This window comes from Rhopilema esculentum, chromosome 8, assembly GCF_057945365.1.
Source record: "Rhopilema esculentum isolate cy_ngs chromosome 8, ASM5794536v1, whole genome shotgun sequence".
NCBI lineage: Eukaryota > Metazoa > Cnidaria > Scyphozoa > Rhizostomeae > Rhizostomatidae > Rhopilema > Rhopilema esculentum.
This window is the reverse complement of record NC_142822.1, coordinates 11,190,665-11,211,531: the sequence shown is the minus strand read 5'-3', so window position 1 is coordinate 11,211,531 and position 20,867 is coordinate 11,190,665. Positions and strand designations below refer to the sequence as shown.

At 37.1% G+C, this 20,867-nt stretch overlaps 1 protein-coding gene across 2 annotated transcripts; it reads left to right on the top strand.

Moving 5' to 3' along the window:
* The first annotated feature begins 2,928 nt into the window (after positions 1-2,928).
* Positions 2,929-20,637, top strand: LOC135694681 (uncharacterized). 2 transcript variants are annotated; one of them, XM_065213507.2, is made up of 3 exons: positions 2,929-3,080; positions 5,835-6,172; positions 16,864-20,637. In XM_065213507.2, exons 2-3 carry the CDS (start codon positions 6,097-6,099, stop codon positions 20,142-20,144), a joined length of 3,357 nt encoding a protein of 1,118 aa, XP_065069579.2. In that variant the 5' UTR covers positions 2,929-3,080; positions 5,835-6,096; the 3' UTR covers positions 20,145-20,637. The 2 variants fall into 2 exon arrangements, with proteins under 2 accessions (XP_065069579.2, XP_065069580.2); XM_065213508.2 differs by having other exon boundaries at positions 3,052-3,080; positions 6,132-6,172.
* The last annotated feature ends 230 nt before the right edge of the window (positions 20,638-20,867 follow it).

Genomic DNA, 20,867 nt, shown 5'->3' with positions numbered 1-20,867 from the left:
AGAAAAGACCTTAAAGATCTTGGGTGAAAAGAGCAATTCAAGTTTTTCATTCAAGAATTAAAAAAAACCTATATGGTACTCGTTGTAATTCAAAGATTTGAATTTTAGCAAAGACTTTTAAAATGTGCCAACTGAAGACTGCAATGCAGCATCGAATACCAAACCCCTTTAATTGAAGACAAGTAGTACAAGCTCCGATGTGTTTGTTGAAAATCAGGCCACGGTGTCTTTGCACGGTGTCAAGTCCATGCAATTCGGCAATTTTATCTAAACGAAGCAACGACAGCATAGAACTATTATCATCTTGGCAGCAGTTTTATGGAACTCTGAATGTTTCATTCTTTGCATGTAGGTGCAGTTTCCAGGAGCACATGTCGTAGCAAGAATGCAACGACCACGTATTTGAATAAAATAGATTCTGATCAATAGTTGGATCGTGGATAGTTAAAATCAAGATCAACCGGAAAAAATGATAGGGAAGCAAATTTTCCACAATTCAGTGCAGAATTTTTTCCTCTTCTACATACCAAAAATCGCACAAAATCAACCATGGGGAAACATTTTATCTAGGTTTTCATGATAAACGAAGCCAAATTAGGTAATTCAATACTTGTTATTCAATATCTGTTCAAAAAAGCAAGAAATCTGTTTTGTTTCATAATTGTAGATTGAACCAAAGAAAATCTCTCCTACACTAGGCCTGAAAAATAAATAACAGGACTAATAAAGGAGAGTAGTCAGTTTTTTTCTGATTTCCCTAAAAAAAGAAGGGTAGCAATTTTATAACAAGTTGGTTTTGAATACCTAAGTAAAAAATTCATTAATCTACTACAAGCGAGGAACATTTATCAATATTTGAGGGTACAAAAACAGAAAAACAATTCAGCAAATACCCATGGTATGCGATCTGCCGTGTGCGGGTCCAAAAGACAAAAATAAGCGACTAAGTTTTGATCACATGAAGATGTTCTCTTCAAACTTCCCGCCAAGCAATTTCATGTCCGTGCTTTAAAGACGAAAATCTGTCATGTGCGCTCTCTGTGAAGGCAAAAATCTTCGTCTTTCAAAGACGAAAGTCTGCCGTGTGTGGATTACTCGAAGAAAAAAATACTCGTCTTTCAAAGACATAAGTCAGCCGGGTGCGGTGGGCTTAACCAACTTACTCCCTATCCTTCCATCAAGGTTTTTACTTTGAATCGTCAACAATTCAAAGTTGCATATTCCCACTCTGTTCACGGCGAACTTTGCTGAAGGGAATCCTTGTGAATGCAGAAAACAAGCACTCAGAGTCCTTATGTGTTGACGTGAAGCAGTAGCTGCAACTTGCAAATAATAATACAAATTTGCAAGTATCGGTACGTTTTCTCTCTGCAGTCGCTATATCTATCTTTCCGAGCTGCCTTTCTGGCTGTCTTTAAGCACACAAGAGAATATTTTGCTAATTTTTTGAGAGAAACACCAAGCTCTTCGAACATTTTCTCCTTGGGCGCTGCCTATTAAAATAGTGGTATACGTTTCTCAAGGCAAAACGAGGAGAAAAAGCTTCCGCTTTATCCTATGTTGGCTGATTCAGACTTTCTGCTGAGCTCCATGTTAATCAGCTGCAACGTTTCTTTGAAGGCTTGAAACTTTAACCGTTTATGCCTCACTGACGGATTCATGTCTTACATTATTGTCCGTAAAATTGTTATTCACAAAGTTTGTGATTTTGAAATATACTGACCACCGTATTGCAGGCAGAAATTTCGGAACTTTTCTGAGAAGCGCCCAAGTAGCTGTAAGTGTTTGCTTGGCGTCACAAGGTTCTTTGAGCGCAAAGCACTATCTTTAGTTCTACATCGGTAATGAAGGTCCTCAATAAACAATTTCCTATTCACCAGTATTGAGCTTGGCTCGAATTGTCGTCATGACTATCCAATAAAAAAACATGGGGGCCCAATGGCTATCTACAAAGAAGATGTCTCGTGCGTAATAAGAGCTCAATAGGAAAACGACAGCAAGAAAGATTGGGCTTTCTCTCTGGGGTGGCAAACACACGGTGCTCTCTTGCTCAAGGGTTGGCAATGCCACCCTATGCCAATCCTTAGCTACGGGCCTGACAGAATCCCTCCGCAGTTGGTAATCCATTTTGAGAATTAATTGTTACGATTCGTCATCGCGGACTTATTTTGGTAAGCTCTTTTCAGCGGCAGAAAGGTTATCGAAAATGGATAAGTATACAGATGTTTTTTAAATTTAGTAAATAACTTCCTTTGCTTTGTATTCAAGATAACTAACTTATGGTTTTGTGGGAAATTATAGTGAAACCACGAAAAGATAAGAACCAAATTATGCATATCAAATATAATAGAACAATTAATGAACAAAACTTTTGCAAGGATGGAAAGAAAATTGCCGTCGTTAAAAGTAGTTATTGATTACCTTGCAAAAGCATATAATGACGTAGAGCAATACCAAAGGAGATTATGTTTACACATTACTTAATGGAATGCATTAACCAACTTGGGATGTAGTTGCTAAGGCAACGAAAATGATTTCTGATATTTTTGCATAGATTAGTAGTTATTCAAGTATTACATGCTATCGTGTATTTTTTTCAAAATTCTTTACTCGTTTTCAAAATATAGACAATCGAAATCGAGAATCATCGCACAAATACGACAAACCTTTTTCAGAATAAGAAAATTGTGACGTGTGAAATTGTTATTCAGCGCTATTGTTATACGTTGGCACTAAAATCCCCACGACTCGGTAGAAAACTCGAGAGAGGTGATTGGTGTCCGAATGTCGGTTGTCGCCTTATTTATTTCTCTTCATTGAGTCAGCATGGACTAGTAATTCGACAAATCAAAGATGGATACTTCAACCTGGACGCAAATCCTGAACTTGGGAACGCAGCAAACGTGTCAGAATCGAATGGTTAACGAATTTTCGGATGTGAATGGGTTATTATGCCTCCATTTCAAGTTTCTGTTCGAAGGCATTTACTATCGTCGTCTCATCTCAAGAAGAACAACCCCAAGCTTACAAAATTAGAAAGAAGATAGCTAATTGTTCATTCACAAGATGGAATCTTTCCCGTAAGTCACAATTCATCCTTACCATTTTACCATCTTGAATATTAGATGAAACTACAGGGTGTGGAGGTCTGGAGGGGGTACTGGGAAAGGTGTGAGAGGCATTCCCTAGACAAAAGAATCTGATTCTGGATTCTGGAGAGAATAGTTCACGATAAGTTATTTGAATTCCGTCTTGAAAATAGCATTATCACCAAGAATCAGTCGGTTTTTCGGAAACTGTACTCAACAATAACATCTTTAATATGCAGTACTGATTACTGGCATGAAAATATCGATTCCAAAATATTGAACTTGACTATCTGTCTTGACCTAAAGGAAAACATTTGATACTATTGTCCACTCAATAATGTTGAAAAAGTTGGTTTGATACGGTATAAGAAACACAGCTGGGAATTGGTTTCAATCCTACTTAGATCATAAAGATGCTGATGATAAAAAGGTCGCGATTGTATCGAACGATGTTGAAGAGCTGGTCTTCGAGGCACAGCAAGAATTACTAAGCCACTCGAAGTGGTTGAGAATAAATAGGTTAAGTCCTAGCCCTGAAAAGACTGAATATATGATAATAGGCCATTCTCGAAAATTAAGTGCATTAAATATATCGAGTGAGTTAAAACTGAACGACATTGATATTAAGCGTGTCACGAAGACGAAATCTCTAGGAGTAGTTGTAGATGAAAACCTATCCTCCGCCATACAGGACAAAATTCACTGTTTTAATGTGGTTTATTTTCGTTGTTATGAAGCACAAAATTTGTTGAAAAGAGATTTTATAAGGTCAATTCTATACAGTCTTCTGATTTAAAGGCGTAATTTCACAACATTTATTTTTATAAAGTCTGATTATATGAAGCGTATTTTCATAGGGTGTATTTTTGTAAAGCGTATTCTCATGAATAGTGTCTTTGTAAGGCCTCAAGTGAAAATGAATATACAATTTGCCAGCAGCCTCGATGTAATCATATATCCACATGTTACGATGTTCTATCTTTTCTTGGTTTTATCCCTTTTGAAAAAGGTTAAGTTCAAATGTTTCCTCATTTGGAATCGTTGTTACAGAGTGGCACACAGTGAGTATAACCGCCCCTTGACTTATGGTTTAAATTTGAAGCAGGACTCGCTTCTGCTTGGCTAGGCCCATCGATATATTCTTGCGATTTCCAACAAGTATTCTGGCCATCTCCCGCTCGAAGCTCTTTTTCTTTTGAATTCTTTATCATCCCCTAGCAAGAGTTTTTATCAAAACAGGGCCCAGATCCTGACTGTACCATGCCATGTTCTCTGATCTCTAGTAGATTTTGATCTCGACTTTCCATTTTTGCAACGGAGAACACATTGAAAACACAGTGACCCGCTTTTTCAAGGACAGGCTTGATAGAACTGTTGCCAGGTTGCAACACGTGTGCCGTGAATAAGGGGAAAAGCAAATTATGTTGCAGGAGTAAACAAGAAAGCGTAAATCATAGCTTTCATAGCTCTTTCATTACTGCAGGGAAAATCTGGAAAATCTGGAAAATCTGGAAAATTAGTAGGGAAAGTCTGGATTTGATGGGGGAAAATAGGTTATCAGTAGATGGAACGTAGGGAAGGTTTATCATGTTGGTCGTGGAAGTAGGGGAGTTTGAGCCTGGGTTGTAGGAGAAACCATCAATCTCTGCGGGGCAGCCCTGTTCACAGAAGATGAAGAACGAAACAGCGTTGCAAGGATGGTCAGTATCCACTGTCGAAACATAAGCTGGATAAGAGGACCTGTAACATCCGTTGCTTGGCAAAAAAGTCTTCTACATATTGAAAGTCACTCGTGACAACTGCGAAAGTTTCTTTGCGTTTATAAAGATGTTTAAGTACTGTTAACGGAACATTATGAAAAAGGTCAAGCTTGCAGCATCTCTGCTGACGAGTATCGGAAAAGAACTACTGAACAGATTAATCACTGAAAATATTATAGATATCCTGACTCAAGAAATACCAAAAATATTTTGTAAAGAAGAGCTGAAAATCTAAATCAAATAGCATGTTTATACTTTGATGTGAACTTTCAATGGAAGTAATCAGCGCATATTCGTTATCAAGAGCACAGTTTTGATTTTAGTGCTCAGATGTTATGATGCTGAGAAATTGATAGACAATGATAAAATGTTGAGTTGACTACGCCCTATTCTTTCAGACTATACCTGACAGGCTCGCTTCAGTTCCTCAGCAATGTTGTTTTGTTTAACTTGCATTTTTGTATTGTATTCTAAAAGCTTAGAACAATTCCACATTCTGCACCTAGCCGCTATTTTCAAGGATCGAATGCAACCCCCTAAATTCAATTTGATTCTGTTGAAAGATGATGCAAACAAAAGTCGTTTAGTTCAGAGTTCCAGGCGAATTACGCTGCACAAAGCGAAATGCTTTGAACAAAGAAACATTTTGTATACAGTTGGCATTGCTTATGACTCACGGAAATGCCCTTCTGCTGATATCTCTGCCCTCTTCACTTTCAAAATACTGTCATTTTAAAATGTGCAAAACCTGGAAATTTTACAGTATTGCTTAAAAAAGGGATATATGGCAAAAAACGGGGAGGTCCCCGGAATCTTTTGAATCAAGAAAACAAGAATTATCCTTGTTAAATTTACAAACAACATACCTGTGAAAAGTCATTCTGGGCAAACAGTTAATGACAAAAATATAATAGAAAACTTCTTCATAATGGTTTTTCGTATTTTTTATTCATTAGTAAACACTGACAATCATTTTTGTTATCAGAACACCTTTGTTGACAAGGAAGAAACAGGGAGAAAAAGTTACAAAATTGGGAGATTGGGAGAAAGCAAGCAAAACTTTGGATTTACCGGCGTAACCAGGAGAGTTGACTGATCTCCTACATCCATGGCACAAAAATCTCCTTTGGCAATAAAAAGAACAATTATTTTGCTTGTCTGGTCTTGGAATATGGGCCTTTTTCCGCGTTGCTCTAGGACCTTGCCACGTTCCTTGTTTCAACAACCCCCGGCAAATGAATTTATAAATGGCCTTTCATTCTCCAAATTTTTCTCATTCAAGAAAATTCAAGAGAAGGAAGAGAGGATGGCTGACACATAAAGGTAAGCTTTCAATCATTTTCCTAAATCGATACATTTTTATCTTAAAGTTCCGTACGATATGTTCAATTTGATTCAGACGATAATGAAAACGATGCAAAGAAATGTCGTTTGGTTCAGAGTCCCAGGCAAATAACGCTGCACAAAGCGAAAGGCTTGAACAAAGAAACTTTATACATACAATCGGCATCAAGTTTAACTAACTTTAAATAGGTGCACAGCAATTCATTCTAATAATGGTGAAGCAAAACATTTGTCCAAAATACAGACGTAGACACAGGTAACAGGGAAAGGGGACAACTCTTCTTCTTTAGCAGAATGGAAAATAAAGTTGTTATTTGTGACTCATGGAAGTATTTCTTTTGCTGATATCTCCGCCCTTCTCACTTTCAAATTAAAATGTTCAAAACCTGGAAATTTTAGATTATTGCTTAAAAAACAGGGATATATTTGGTAAAAAACGGGGAGATTCCCGTAGAATCGAAAATAGAAAAAATAATACAACCGTCATTGTTAAATTTAGAAAAACATACCTATAGAAAGTCATGCTGAGCGAGCATTTGGTGACAAAAATGAAATATCTACATAATGGTTATTTTGCGTTTTTTATTAGTAAACACTGACAAAAAGGTTGCCATGAAGAATGTTCAGGAACATTTATTAACCCCTCTATGCATGGCAAGCAGATAGCATTGACAGATTAGCCCAATGTTAACATTTTGCGAATATTCTGTGCAGCCTCATATGACACCCTGGCCTCTTTTTATTGTCAAAATTAGTTATCACCAATCTGAACTTTTACTTAAGCTGTAGAGGCTTACTACAATACAACAAAGATTTGTGTGAAAAGGAAGCAACTTCTTGCAAATTTTTTAGTGATAATTCAATGATACTGCTGGTTTCTAAAAGGGTTTTTTCCAAAAATAGACCACATTTCACAACACCAGTTTAAAATTTTATCTATTGAATAAGGGCTTGGCCCTGTCTATACAGCAGGACCAACTATTTTTGGCTAGCTTCATCACTGAATGAGAACTCTCTTTGCTGAAAGCACTTAACTTTATCACTCCTCATCTCATGAGCTTTGAGTTTTTTGAAGTGTAAATCTTTCTTCCCTGTTCGAACGAATTTTCAAATTTCTCGTCTCTACTACTTCAAAGCGAATTCCCGCTTAAAACACAACCTTTTTTTTGCCTTCATGAAATATTTTATTAAAATCTGCAAAATGTTAAGTTTAAATCATTAAGTTTCAGACCTGTTTACAGTCTGAAAAGCTTTGATGTTTTTCTCCGTGCCGTCATTTTGGAGAAAAATTCAGCTGAAACTGAAGAAATCATGAAAAGGCTTATTGGCCTAAGGTGCGGTCACGTTCTCCGCTGCCATTGCAAAAGTTATTTGCAACGTTTCTTAGGGTTTATCTCATCGGTCTTTTCTTTGTGTATCGAATAATCACGCAGTGATTAAGCCATCCTTGAGACATTGATCAACAAAGCAAGTTTTTAACTCTCCTTAGCGTGCTGAACTTTCAAAAACTGTATTGAAAGTTGCAGATGACCTCGGTCCGGCGTCATTTAAGTACCCTTTTCACTTCACAATCCTTTGTTCAGGTCAGTTCTTTTCTTCTCGTCTGCCAAAAATAGATTGTAGAATTAGAATCTTCATGTTGATGAAGTTAGTCTTGTCTAGACTGTCAGGCAGCGAAAAACTCTGTGTTCAAAATCTAGCTTCTCCTTTACTTTTTAACTGAATTTGTTGCTGTAATGAAATGTTGCTGGGCTTCAAAACCAACCATCCCTTCAATTTTCGCAAAAAAGTGTTTTCAGCAAAATAGAAATAAATAAAAGGAAACGAGAATGCTTTAGTGAATCCTATTTTTCTCACTTTATATCTGGGCTTATAAATTTTTGAATTCCAAGAATCTTTTGGTGGTACCAAACTTGAATATGGCGGAGGGTATGAAGCTTAGATGCCCGACGAAAGGGCGTGTCATGCTTGATGAAAGGGCGTGTCATGCCTAAACATAATTCTAAGGGCACATCCTTTTAAGGGTTGAAAATATGGGAGACTCATAGAAAAGGTCACTAAGTATGTTAGGCCTTTAGACTCTAGCTATTTTTTAAAGTAAAAAATTATGCCGCTAGTTGTTCTGGTGTTGGCTATAAACATTTGTTCACAAAAAGCAAGTTTTCGTAAGGCCTGTCTTTTCTATAAAAGAAAAAATAGTCTTCACTTTCGAAAGCCCCTAGTTATTAAGAGAGCAATTCAGAAAAGAGATTGAAGTAGTGTCTCAATTTTATCACAGTAGAACAACAAAACAGTTAAATTCTATGGAAAATAGAGCGTCAGTTTTATTTTCTGAGTATGATTCTCAACTTTTTGTTGCTCGGTAAGGAATTTAAACAATTTTAGAAACCCAAAACACCCAAGCACAAAGTAAGTATCTCTGGATTTGAATTCACCATAACAAAATCCCTCAAAATTGTGCAAAGAAAAGCTCTTTTATCGCAAATATTTTAAAGGAACGCCTATCATCAAAGCACTATTTTCGTGTTTTCGCAATCACGGTTTTCAGGAGTAGGAGAAACTGGAAAGTTTTTTGTTCAATTGATATCTTAGTTAGAAGTCCTTGATATATTTTCTATCACTATACTCGCGAACTGTCAGCTTAAAACCTTCTGTTACTTTCTGTTACAGCTATTTTAATTTTATTTAGCTAAAAAACTAATGCGGCTGTAAGACCATTTTTGGCGAAGTGTGCAATACTGTCTGACCATAAGTACAAAACTTTAAGAGAATATTAGAGCATAACTCCTTATGAGTGTATGATGAAAGATTAATACATTTGGAAAATAAAGTGTTGCTTTAATTTTCTCAACAATGCATTCCAAGATTGCGTATCCTTCATGCTTTGAGATATTATGCATCAAAAATGGTCACTGTGCCTATGGCCAAAACTGGCCAGGGGAAAATTAAACAATTACAGCAAAAGATTCGAAAAAAAGCTTTTCAAAAATTGGGGTTATGCCCTATGTGTTCATTTCCTTCTTGCACCAAACCAACACTTTACTCTCTGTCTATACTTTTGCTGTCGATCAATGCTTTAGACTTTACCTTCGCATCTCGAAGTGAAGACGTGCACGTCGAGCTCGAGACGAAAGACAGAAATGTAATTATGTTGCTCTTGCTTGCCTCGTTTTTGTTCTGTTTTCCCAACTGGGCAGAGATTGAAAAAAAGATGGGGAAAAAAGACCATAAATTAAAAAACCAAGCTGGGACAAGAAATAGCAATAAAAGTGCGACTTATAACTTTTCCAGATTTCCCCGACCGATATAATGGCAGCCAAAAATTTGCTTGTCAAAATCTACTTTTTTCGGAAATTGGAGGGGTGCAACATCCCCCCATAACCCGCCATTGTCCCAGTTTTGTCCCAGGAGGTTACCCAATCAGTGCCAAATTTAGATTGTTAACAATGAAGGGAGTCCTAAGGTGAAAACGAACTCCTTTTGTCTACACAGTAGCGGTTTCTTCGTGCTTATGTAGATAGATTCTAAAACTGCTAGGTGGAACGACGATCGGGCTTTACCAATAATCCGAAACATGTCGCCATTATAGTGTTTTGCACAATCTTGGTTTTCCAGTAAATGCTGCCCGATAGCAAAATCGAGGTGGCTGTTCTTTTTGGGGATGGGTTTTGTTTCTAAACCTTTTTTTGTTTTTTGTTTTAGTATGGGCATTGTTTTTTTCTATCCTCCAAGCTTTGGGTAGTGCGTCTTAGCCAGAATCACACTGACACGTAAATTTGTATACAACGGAACTGAGTTAAGGAACCCACACTTTCGTGCAGAAGCCAAAACTACAGAACACTTTCTTATCTTCTAATCCCAATGGCATCAAGAAGCACATAAGGACTTAATACCAATTTGAAGGATGACAATTGACACCCAAATGAGAATAATACAAACAAGCTTAAAAAAGAACCCCTAACGAAATCAATATCTACAGCATCCCTCGTGAAATTAACTCTGATAAAATTTCTTTTGATCATCATTTAATTGCTTACTCGGAGAAAAAAGCATCAACAAATGCTTTTCTTCAATTAAAATAGAAGCTCCCTCAGAGGACGTTGCCTAATCACTCAAGCAACGTTCGGTCGTTGGTGCATGGGGACAATTTGCTTTACCTAATCCAAAAAATTACCTAATCTTCGATATAGCTTAAAAGACTCAAGCACAAGTAGTTTAAAGTTCTTGGCAGGGAATGGACAAGAAAAATTCATTTTTCCCTCACAATAGAGCCCGCAGGGACCCCCCCCCCCCCATACCAGACCCGAACTAATATGAAAATCCACTAGCAAAGAAGCAGATGAATGTAGCCTCAGACCTCAAATCAAGTGAAAAAGGGAATATTAATAGTTACCTTAACCACTCATCTTATCATCACAGTTGTAAGACATTCCTAAACAGCAACAAACCCACACGAGTGCCACGATATTGATATAGTCGCCCAACAACGGAGCGAGACTAACACACTCTAGCTTGCTCAACATGAGCAAACACACTAATTGATACTTGCTCTACACGAGCAATTTATTCACTAGAATCGCTCAACATGAGCAATGCACAATCAGAGAACGACAGAATCATAGCGAAAATTTGAACATGCCCAAAACGAGCAGCTCAGTTACTCAAGCTTGCTCAACATGAGCAAAATGCAATCATAACTATATAGAAATAGAGCATGGCAATCATTAAACTTGAACAAAATGAGCAATACACATTGATAAAACGATAGTAACATAACAAAGCAATAACTTAAATTTGCTCAACATAAGCAAATACAACCAAAGAATAATCTAAATATACTCTAGCAACAATTTGAACTTACTTAACATAAGCAAAGTGCGACCATAGAATAATGGAAATATACTTTAGCAATGGTTTAAACTTGATCAGTATTAGAAAACACACTCATTCACACTTGCTTTACACGAGCAGCTCATTCACTTAATAAACTTGCTCAACATGAGCAATACACAATGATAATAAAGCAATAACTTACATTTGCTCAACATTAGCAAATACAATCATATACTGATAGAAATATACTTTAGCAATAATTTAAACTTGCACAACTTTAGCAAGCACAAACATTAATATTCGTTCTACACGAGCAGCTCATTCGCTTAATAAACTTATTGCTTAACATTCACACTTGCTTAACATGAGCAAAAGACGACCATAGAATAATCTGATTATGCATCGAAGATCATTATATCATTGCAACTAAATTATGACAATAACAACTCCAGACGACTACCTAAAACAAACAGCTCCTTGATCTCTACATGCGGTTTAAAATTATTTCTCTAGTATATATATGACAGACTTGTCGTTCAGTAAAATTTGAAATAGAATTTCTATATAGTGGGTGTTGATCAAAGTGGGGCCCTTAGGCTTGCGCGGAGACTTCATTTTCCTGCGTAGCTGAGAAGCCAGCACGCATGTTAGGGGCCTTGGCTGTGACTTTAGTGTCTCAGTTTATGTCCTCCAACTTTTGCAGAAAAGGCCCGTAATTTTATTTTACTTTTCGTGTCTGAGGGCCTGATGGGAATTGCCACTTTACCACCCGGGCCAGACTACACCTGAACTTTAGCAAGAGAGAGATGAATCAATCATTCTCGTCAGTTTTCATAAATCTCACTCGGCTAATTATGCGTTCATTTCTACTAACAGTGATTGGTGCTAGTATCAACAACCGAGAACGTCTATTCAAATGTAAGAAAATTATCTTTTTTTCTTCTGTGAATTTGCCAATTTTTAAGAGGTTGCTGACACAATTTTGGAAGATTTATCGAGAAGGCTAGGGTCTAAGAGGTATCACTCATCCCCCCCCCCCCCTGGAAGCGTCAGCCCTTGAGGAATGTCAATCAGAGTAACGTATAACTAACTCGTGTAAACTGCGTCTATAATTCAACAAACTGCAATGGGTCCCTATTGTTAACAAAGTATTCATAAAAGGTCTTTGCTATCTCTTTGTACTCTGTAGTAAGCGTTTTATTTTCCATCAGTGTGATTTTAGACAAAATTTTAATTTTCAGAACAAGAGGGGCTTATTATTTTCCCAATAAATATAGTCAGGGCATCAAACAATTGTGCAAATTTTGATACCAGCATGAAATTTTGCCGAAAGGGGCTGTTTGATACGCTGAAAAAGATAGAATATTGACCCCTACAGAAAATCGCCCGCTTCGGTTATTTTTAAACTGGGGTACCTTGCCCCAAGCCTTTAACAGCGTTATTACAATATATCTTCCGTAAGTTGGTACAATAGCACGAAACTTTGCAACAAGGGGAGGTTTGATACGGTACAAAAGACGGGATATAGAACTTAGCTAAAAATTGCCCCCTATTTTTTACTTTTAGACTGGTGTACTTTGCTCCAGACCAGTTTAAACAGTATTATAGTATCTCAGTCGTATTATATTTTGGTACAAAAGCATGAAACTTTGCAAAGAAGGACAGTTTGATGCGCTGAAGAAGATGGGATATGGACCCCAACTTAAAATTGCCCCGTTCGACTATTTTTAGACTAGGGTACTTTACCCAAAGACTTCTGTAGCAACGCTATTTCGATATCTCTGCTGAAAGTAGGTAAAATACCAGGAAACTTTGCAGTAAGTGGCAATCTGATACGCAGAAAATGATAGGACATAGAACCCATCTGAAAATTAACCCCTTGTTCTATTTTTTAGACTGGGGTACTTTGTACCAAACCTTTATGGACGCTATTATCGTTTCTCAGTCTTACTTTGGTACAATAGCATGAAACTTTGCAATAAAGGGTAGTTTGATGCGCTGAAGAAGCCCCAATGCTATTTATGTTGGAAGACATACCCTGCAAACAGCTGCTTGCCATTTTTCAAGGGAAGCAACATTTAAAACAGTTCTTTGCAAATGTTTAGGTATTGAAGCTGTACTACATATTAGAAAAGCATTCACATAAAACCTGTCCAGAGGCTAGAAATTTCAAGAAAATCTTCCTCTGAGATAGTAAAGAAAAGAAGAAAAAGACTGAAATACAAGGGTACTGCCAAAGAAGTTCAGCAGAAAAAGCAAAAAGGGAAAACATATGCTGCGGGTTACTCCGTATGAACTATAGCAACCTTTCATTACCATTCATGTTTGAATTTTCTTTTTTGCTGCTATAATGATATTTATTTGATTTAGTAAAATCAACAAGAAGCTTCAACACAAACTAAAATACCTCAAAATTATAAAAATCATGGATAGTAATGAACTTTTGACATTTTATGATAATTTAATCTATATAGTAAAGCTGTATATCAATTTGCTCATTATAAAAAGAATAATGCAATAAAGATGTCTGTTTTGATGTATATTTAAAATTAACTTTCAAAACATGATCTATAAGAATATTGTCATTATGAAATTTCGAGACGGCTGTGTATAAGTTGCTTTCAAACCAATTAAATGTCAGAAAATCACAAAAAATGACATTGTTGCACTAACCAGCTAATAAGGAATATGTCAATATGAGTTTTATGTAAACCAAAAGTTCTTCAGCAAAATGAGGCATAGCCTAATAGTAAAATTTCTATTGTTTGTATGGTTTCCATGGTAATGATGAGCCACACCCAAAAACTAAAGCCAAATTTGAATTTCCAAGGCAAAACTACATATGTTTGTAAATTTGCGAGTCAATAGCTGGCAAAAGAATAAAGTTCACCTATTTGAGTGGTAGAGTACCTTAACAGCCTTGACTAATAGGACTTTGTCAATTTTAGGCACTAAATTTATAGGATTTATAGAATAATGATTAATTTTGGTATGTTGTAAGGTTTTACATGTATGCTACGTAGGTTTTGTACGCCTTGATGGGACTGCCAGGTGGGTGTGGTCTGAAAATTAAGACTTGGTCAAGCGCACATTTCATCATAATCCATCAATTTTCAAGCAATATAACATATGCAGCATTAATCGCAAAGTTGAGTTGTTGATTACAAATTGCCGCTGAGTACTCTAATTGACATTTAACATTAAATAACGAAATTGAGCGCAAGCGTAGAATTTCATAAACTGACCATCTCGGTCGTAGCTTCCAGTAAGTGGCAATTTCATCGTGCCCCTGTAATGCACAACCAGGAGAGTTTATTTGAAGAAGGAATTCGATTTTATCACAACCTGATAAATAGGATTACATGTAGGTAGAAATGTCAAATTGACTTAGCAAACGCTAAATTAAAAACTAAAGCAAGAAAATTTGAACAATACGGTCCATCGGCCACGGTTTCTGCAAAGAATTGGAAAGGGACCGATGGGCCAATGGGCTGGTCAGGCCGTGGTTCAGGCCGCCAATGAAAAGACTTTCATGCGTTTTTCCATTAAATTTGTTTTAATCTTTGTAATTTAATGTTTTAATCTATAGCTATTTTAGTTCCCTTTTTATCGAACACGTCCTTCAATATGGTAAAGATTATTGTATGAGTGTCTGATAATCTCCTTTTAACTGTACATGTGTTTTTTAAGATTCATCGACAAAAGACGTCATGCAGACGTCAGTTTTTCCTTCCGAAGAAAAGATCGCCATAGTAACCCCAATTTATAAGTCTGGTGAAGAATCTTTAATGGATAATTACAGACCTATATCGGTGCTTCCTGTCCTGTCAAAAGTCATCGAGCGTGTAGTACACCAACAACTTTATGACTATTTGGAAAAAAACAAACTGCTTTCTAGACGACAATTTGGTTTCAGAAATAGGTCGTCGACCCAGCATGCAGTTACGCTCTTCTCAGATTCAATCGGAAAAAATATGGACAAGAGCCTCATGACTGGTGCAGTATTTATTGATTTAAGCAAGGCATTCGATACTGTGGATCATGCACAACTGTCTAAACTATCGATTTATGGCATTAAAGACAGAGACATGTCATGGTTTAGTAATTATTTGTTTAACAGAAAGCAATATGTTACAATCGATGGACAAAGCTCTGAAATGCAAGCAATATCTTGTGGAATACCGCAAGGATCTATCTATGGTCCATTGATATTTATATAGCTGATAAATGACATCGAATCAAATCTAAAATTGTGTAATATAATTCTCTATGCTGATGACACCGTCTTGTTCTATGCTGGAAAGACAAGTAATGAAATTGAGAATATCTTGGGCAGTGAATTAGAGCAGATTGCTCGTTGGCTCAATGAAAATAATCTTTTTATAAATCTAAAGAAATCAAAAACAGAGTGCGTTCTTTATGGGACGCATCAAAAAAAGGCTTAATGGATTGAAAATTGCTGAATCAGCAGCCTATAAATATTTAGGGGTCATGATGGACAAAAGTCTCACCTATGCAGAACACATCAAAAAACTCTTAAAAAGGCAAGCTCAAGAGTCAAATTATTGTCCAGGGTAAGACCGAACTTGACGCCTCACGCAGCAAAAACAATATACAGAGTCATGATACTGCCACTTCTAATTTACTGCAACAACATTTTTGTAGAAATGTCACCATCTAAGAAACAACGATTTGAAAGCTTCCAAACACGATCATTGAAGATTATCAATGGCAGAAGAAATAGTGTAAAACTACCATTTATAAACCACATTAGGAATAGAATGTATTCAGTTGAGGTCTTTAAATGCTTGAACGGTCTTGCACCACCTGATATAATGGAATATTTTCAGCGTGTAAAACACAGCAAAGCAACTCGTGGAAATGAACACAGTCTATTGCTCCCAAGAGTAAAATCTGAAGCAGGACGGAAAACGTTTGCATTCCAGGGTGTAAAAATTTTTAATAAAGTCCCCAGCAAACTACAAAGTGAAACATCTATACTGAAGTTCAAGAGTTGTTGCAAGGATATCGACTTTGATTTTTAACTTTTTCTCTAGATTTTACTATTGTAAAAACTTTTTAAACTATATTGTTGTAACATTTATATCGTAGGTACATTAGTTTCACAGGTCCTTGATTGATAGCAGCAAACTCATTTTTGCTGAACAAGTTTACATGTATAAATTTGGTCTTATTATTATTATTATTATTATCTGTGAAAATCGAATGAAACATGTGGCCACTAAATTTTTAACAGACTTTTATACAAAGAAAGTATTTTCTCTTGTTTTCCTTCAAAATGAAAATCGCTTGGCATTACAATATTTTAATAGAGACAGCCGTAATGGTCTACAACATTTCCGATTTTATGAAGGAAAAATGGGACTTTTATAATAGGACAATTATAAATCGTCTTCATAAATTCTTGTAAAAAGATTTTAATAAGTTCACCCCCAACGTTTCAATATTTAATGTCACCAAGAGCTCAATATTGAATTGTGGTTCCATTGATTTATGAGTCTGGCAAGACAGTGATGCTAATAAGTTGGGGAGCGTGCGTAAGGACCAAGATGTTTTTCTTTAATGCTTTGGCTCTTATATTTTCCTGCCTCTTTATGAGACAAATTTGTTTCTTGCAAACAAAGGGGACGCTAACTCATACTCTCTTTTCAATCTAATTATTGTATACTTCCATTTCTTCCTTTTATTGCTTTTCCTAAGTCAATTTTTCTAAACTTCTCACCGATGATAAACCAACATAAGATTATACTTATATAAGTTTTATGCTTCTTTTATATTATGAACAAAAAAAATTATAAAGAAAATAATTTTTTTAGGCCCTAAATCCGATTGCAAAATGACGTTCAAAACAGGCATCTTTCTATGCATCGTTGCTGTGATGCTTGCTTCGAATGCAGCAGAGGATCTCACCAGCAGTGAAAAGACAGCAATAACCGCTGGATTCACGACTGGTGAAAAAATAGCAGAGACGATAGCGAAGTTTCAAGATCCTAAAACATCGAAGGTTTTTGGGGTGATTGATAAAATGACAAGTTTTCTTGGTGCAGCTGGAGGATTTGTATCGCTTATTCTTGCGTTCCTTCCGCAACAGGATTCTGCAGAGTTGGCGTACATGAAGAAACAGTTTACTCTTGTCAATACCAAACTCGACCAAATCACATCTGAGCTAGATAACATCAAAGGATTAATTACATATGAAAACCAAAGAGCTGCTTACCACTCATCTGCCCATGCCATACTATTTGGACATAAGCAAATGATGCGATTCTTCAATGAACTGCAGAAGACAAGATGCACCACAAAGGCCAACTGCAAAAGAATTCGCACACGAATCGCCCAACGTTATATTGCGTCACTTAACGTCAAAGTTCATCTCAACAAAATCTTGCATGGTTCAAGCAAGCCCACTTCATCGTTTGGAGATCCACTTCTTCTTCTTGTGAAGAAAACGTTTAAATGTGACATTTCAAAGATCAACCAATTTGCTAACGGTGTGTTTAAGCTAGCTTTCAAAGGCCAACAAGTTGTCCTTTTGTATGAAAAATTGACTGGTAGCAAACACAGTATTACCCAAAGTATGAACGATTGGCTTAAAAGTATTTATGACTTGCGGGGCATGTCTTGGAAGATGAAACAGCAGTGTTTTGATAACATTAAGACACAGATGATCAAGGACATACGGAACAGTAAGTACCAAATTGGGTCGAGCACGAATGCTATAGCAAACGCGAAAGTGAAAAGATTTTTGGAGTTGAAATACCCTTGGCTTGATGTCGTTGCATTTTCATACGACGCTTATGGTAAAGAGAACCACTGCACTACAAATGTATACGGTGCTTTTTGGTACATGCCAAGTGACAAGAATGCTAGAAAACGAAATCTTATTGTAAGCTTTGCTGACAAAACAGGCACATATGATAGACAGAAGTATGACATTCTGAACGGATTACATGACATCGTGACAAATCGAGCTTTGTTTAAAACCAGTAGAGACTACTGTAAGACTCTCGCTACGATTAGACAGCATTTGAAAATGAAGAACCTATGGAAGTATGTTGTCAGTTTGACAGTTCGGAAGAAAAATGGTGAATTGGCGGTTACGGAATCGAGTGACTTGAAAATTGTCAACAAGAAGTACACTATTCGTTACAAAGTAAATAGACGCAAAACAAGAAGTTTTCCGGCCTACATCGTTGTGGTTTTAAAGTCAACGGAACAAGCAAAGAGAAGAGGGTGCATTTTAGCATGTAAGAATCAAGGACAATGTAAGCAGTATCCATACTCAAGTGAACAGTATTGTGAATGCAAACCGTTTTACGAAGGGAACCTTTGTGAAAAGCACTCGAAAGCAGCTCTTGCCAAAACAATCGACATGATGGTTACCACGACACTTCAAATACCAGTTCTTAGCGACGTTTATTTTGATATTAAAGATCTCAGAAGGTTTGTTGGCATCAATTTTGTTAATATTCAGAAAGGTATCAGCAATTTGGAAGCAAGCATTCAACGAAAATTCAACAGTCTATCCATTGGCATTGGGAATCAGTTCAAATGGGCAAATTTCATAACTCAGTACAAAGATTCAATTCACACAATCGAATATTTTTCACATCGTTTCGAACAACTTCCAGTAGAACACAAGGACGAGAAAAGTCTTCAGGTCGCAGGCAAGACTCTAGCAAACGAGGTACTTCACGTATCTCGTGGAATACGTAAACCGTTATTCCTTCTCAGTCAGATGCTAGTCGGTAAATTGAACAAGCCTCTTTTACGGCATAAACCGTTGCTATTGGCTTTCATGGAATCCAAAAACAAAGCTGGGGAGCCTTGTACATCGGCCTACAAGCGGAGAGTTGATAACTATTGGCGACAACTTATTCTTCTACAGCAGATAGGCTATATGGTATGGGCACAAGCACTGGAGTTTGTCGGGAGGAAAACCAACATAGTTGACCAATTCTACAAGCAACGAATAGCTGCTCAGCTTGCAAGCATTAAGGGGAAAACATGCCAATACAGCATTGCGAACTCTGCAAACATCCACTGCAAAGGACATTATCTACACCCTGGAATGCAAATTACAAACAGATGTAACAGAAACTACTTTGTTGTTGGCTCCACACAGACTTCTTGCAGGAGGAAAGTTTCAAGCTGCAGTCGATGTCGTTGCTATAGACCTGGATCAACAACCACGCAATGCATTAACTTCAATGGGAGGTGTCATTGTAAAAGAGGCTTTTATGGCAATCACTGTGGAAACAGAAACTGTGTTTGGGGACACTGGTCGCGGTATGGACATTGCTTGAGGTGTGGCTATGGCGCTAGGAAACAGCGTCATCGTGGAATTCGTATACACAAATTGGGATCAGGGAGAAGATGTTACGGATCAAGATATTCATATGCACCATGTTTTAGGGGATGTTGCAGAAACCAATATCACTGCTCTCGTAGAAGGAAGTGTATTCCTTCTTACCAAAGATGCAATTATGATAACAATTGTGGAGACAAGCAAGATGAGCAGCATTGCAATGAGCGCTGTTTTTGGCGATATACCGGACTCAATGGCTACGGAGGAGGAAGGGTAGTGTACCTTGATAGACAACGACCGTATTGTCCATCCGGATCAGTAATGAAATCATTCGGACTCCAAAGTATTGGAAACCGGATCAGATACCGGTTCATTTGCTGCTGGCTCAATAAGTACATTTGCTACAACCGTGCAAAATATAATGGATACTCGTATGCCGTTCACAATTCACGTGGAGAGAAACTTGCTGCACAGTCGGTTCATTGTCCGGGTTCAGCCTACCTCTCCGGTTTTAGTCTGTCCAGGAATCGATCTGGTAACAGAATCAGGTACATCTACAATTGCTGCTATTTGCGTTTTCAGAGACACAAAACTCGCTCTACCTGCTATTCTAGACACACACGCTGGACAAATGATGGTAAAGGCAATATCCTCTATCTGGATCGACAGTATGTCACTTGCGGCCACCGCTATTTCCTGTCGTATTTCAGGCTGCAGCATAAAAGTGGGAGTTGGGGAAGTGCAGGACGTTTTCGCTACCATTACAGATGCTGCAAGATTAACCCATGAGATAAATATCGAGCAAGTTGTTTTGTGGACATTAAACAAGACTTTTTGCCTATTACGGCTTCCTTTTTTAGTGGTGTTTATAATCTCGCTAAATACATATAACGAGTTAACTAGTTGATATTTTCACTGTAGTTATCATATAACCTTTCAAGATTAAAGGTGCCTTGTCTTACCAGTTTCAACATAGCATGAATGATCTAACATTGTGTTGCTACATCGTACTCGACCAGTTTATGTGATTGAACATACTGAAGGACAGACTCACAGCCACTATATTAACCAAAGGCTGGGTGTCTATTTCTAATGGCTCTCTTTCTAATCTATTTCCGTCATTTGTGAACTTACAAAAGCACTTACTGACTCTGAAATGGTATTTTAGATTGTTTAGTGCTTTTAGTATTTTTATTAACTTTGCTGTTTATCTTGCTGTTGCTGTTGTTGTAGTTGTATTTATGCTGAGTCATTGTATAAACTGATGTTTACTGATTTTAAATTTGTTCTTTTTTCTTTGTTGATTGCCTTGATGTTATCATAACTCCAATTATGTTCTTAGGTACATGACTTCCAACTATCAAGTCTGGTTACATTGCATTCTACAAACAAAAAGATAAACCGTATTCTCTCCAATGAGGGACGGGTGCGCAATATTAATTTCTGGCCTCAGGAAAAGAGCGAGCGTTAGAGAGGTGCGGTCATTTGAAAGGGGCGATCGTTGGAGAGGGG

Bases quoted from the DNA above. Each gene is read 5' to 3' on its own strand.
- LOC135694681 (XM_065213507.2), top strand. From the start codon at position 6,097: ATGGCCTTTCATTCTCCAAATTTTTCTCATTCAAGAAAATTCAAGAGA. The intron at 6,173-16,863 runs GTAAGCTTTCAA...TAATTTTTTTAG, and splicing joins AGGATGGCTGACACATAAAG to GCCCTAAATCCGATTGCAAA.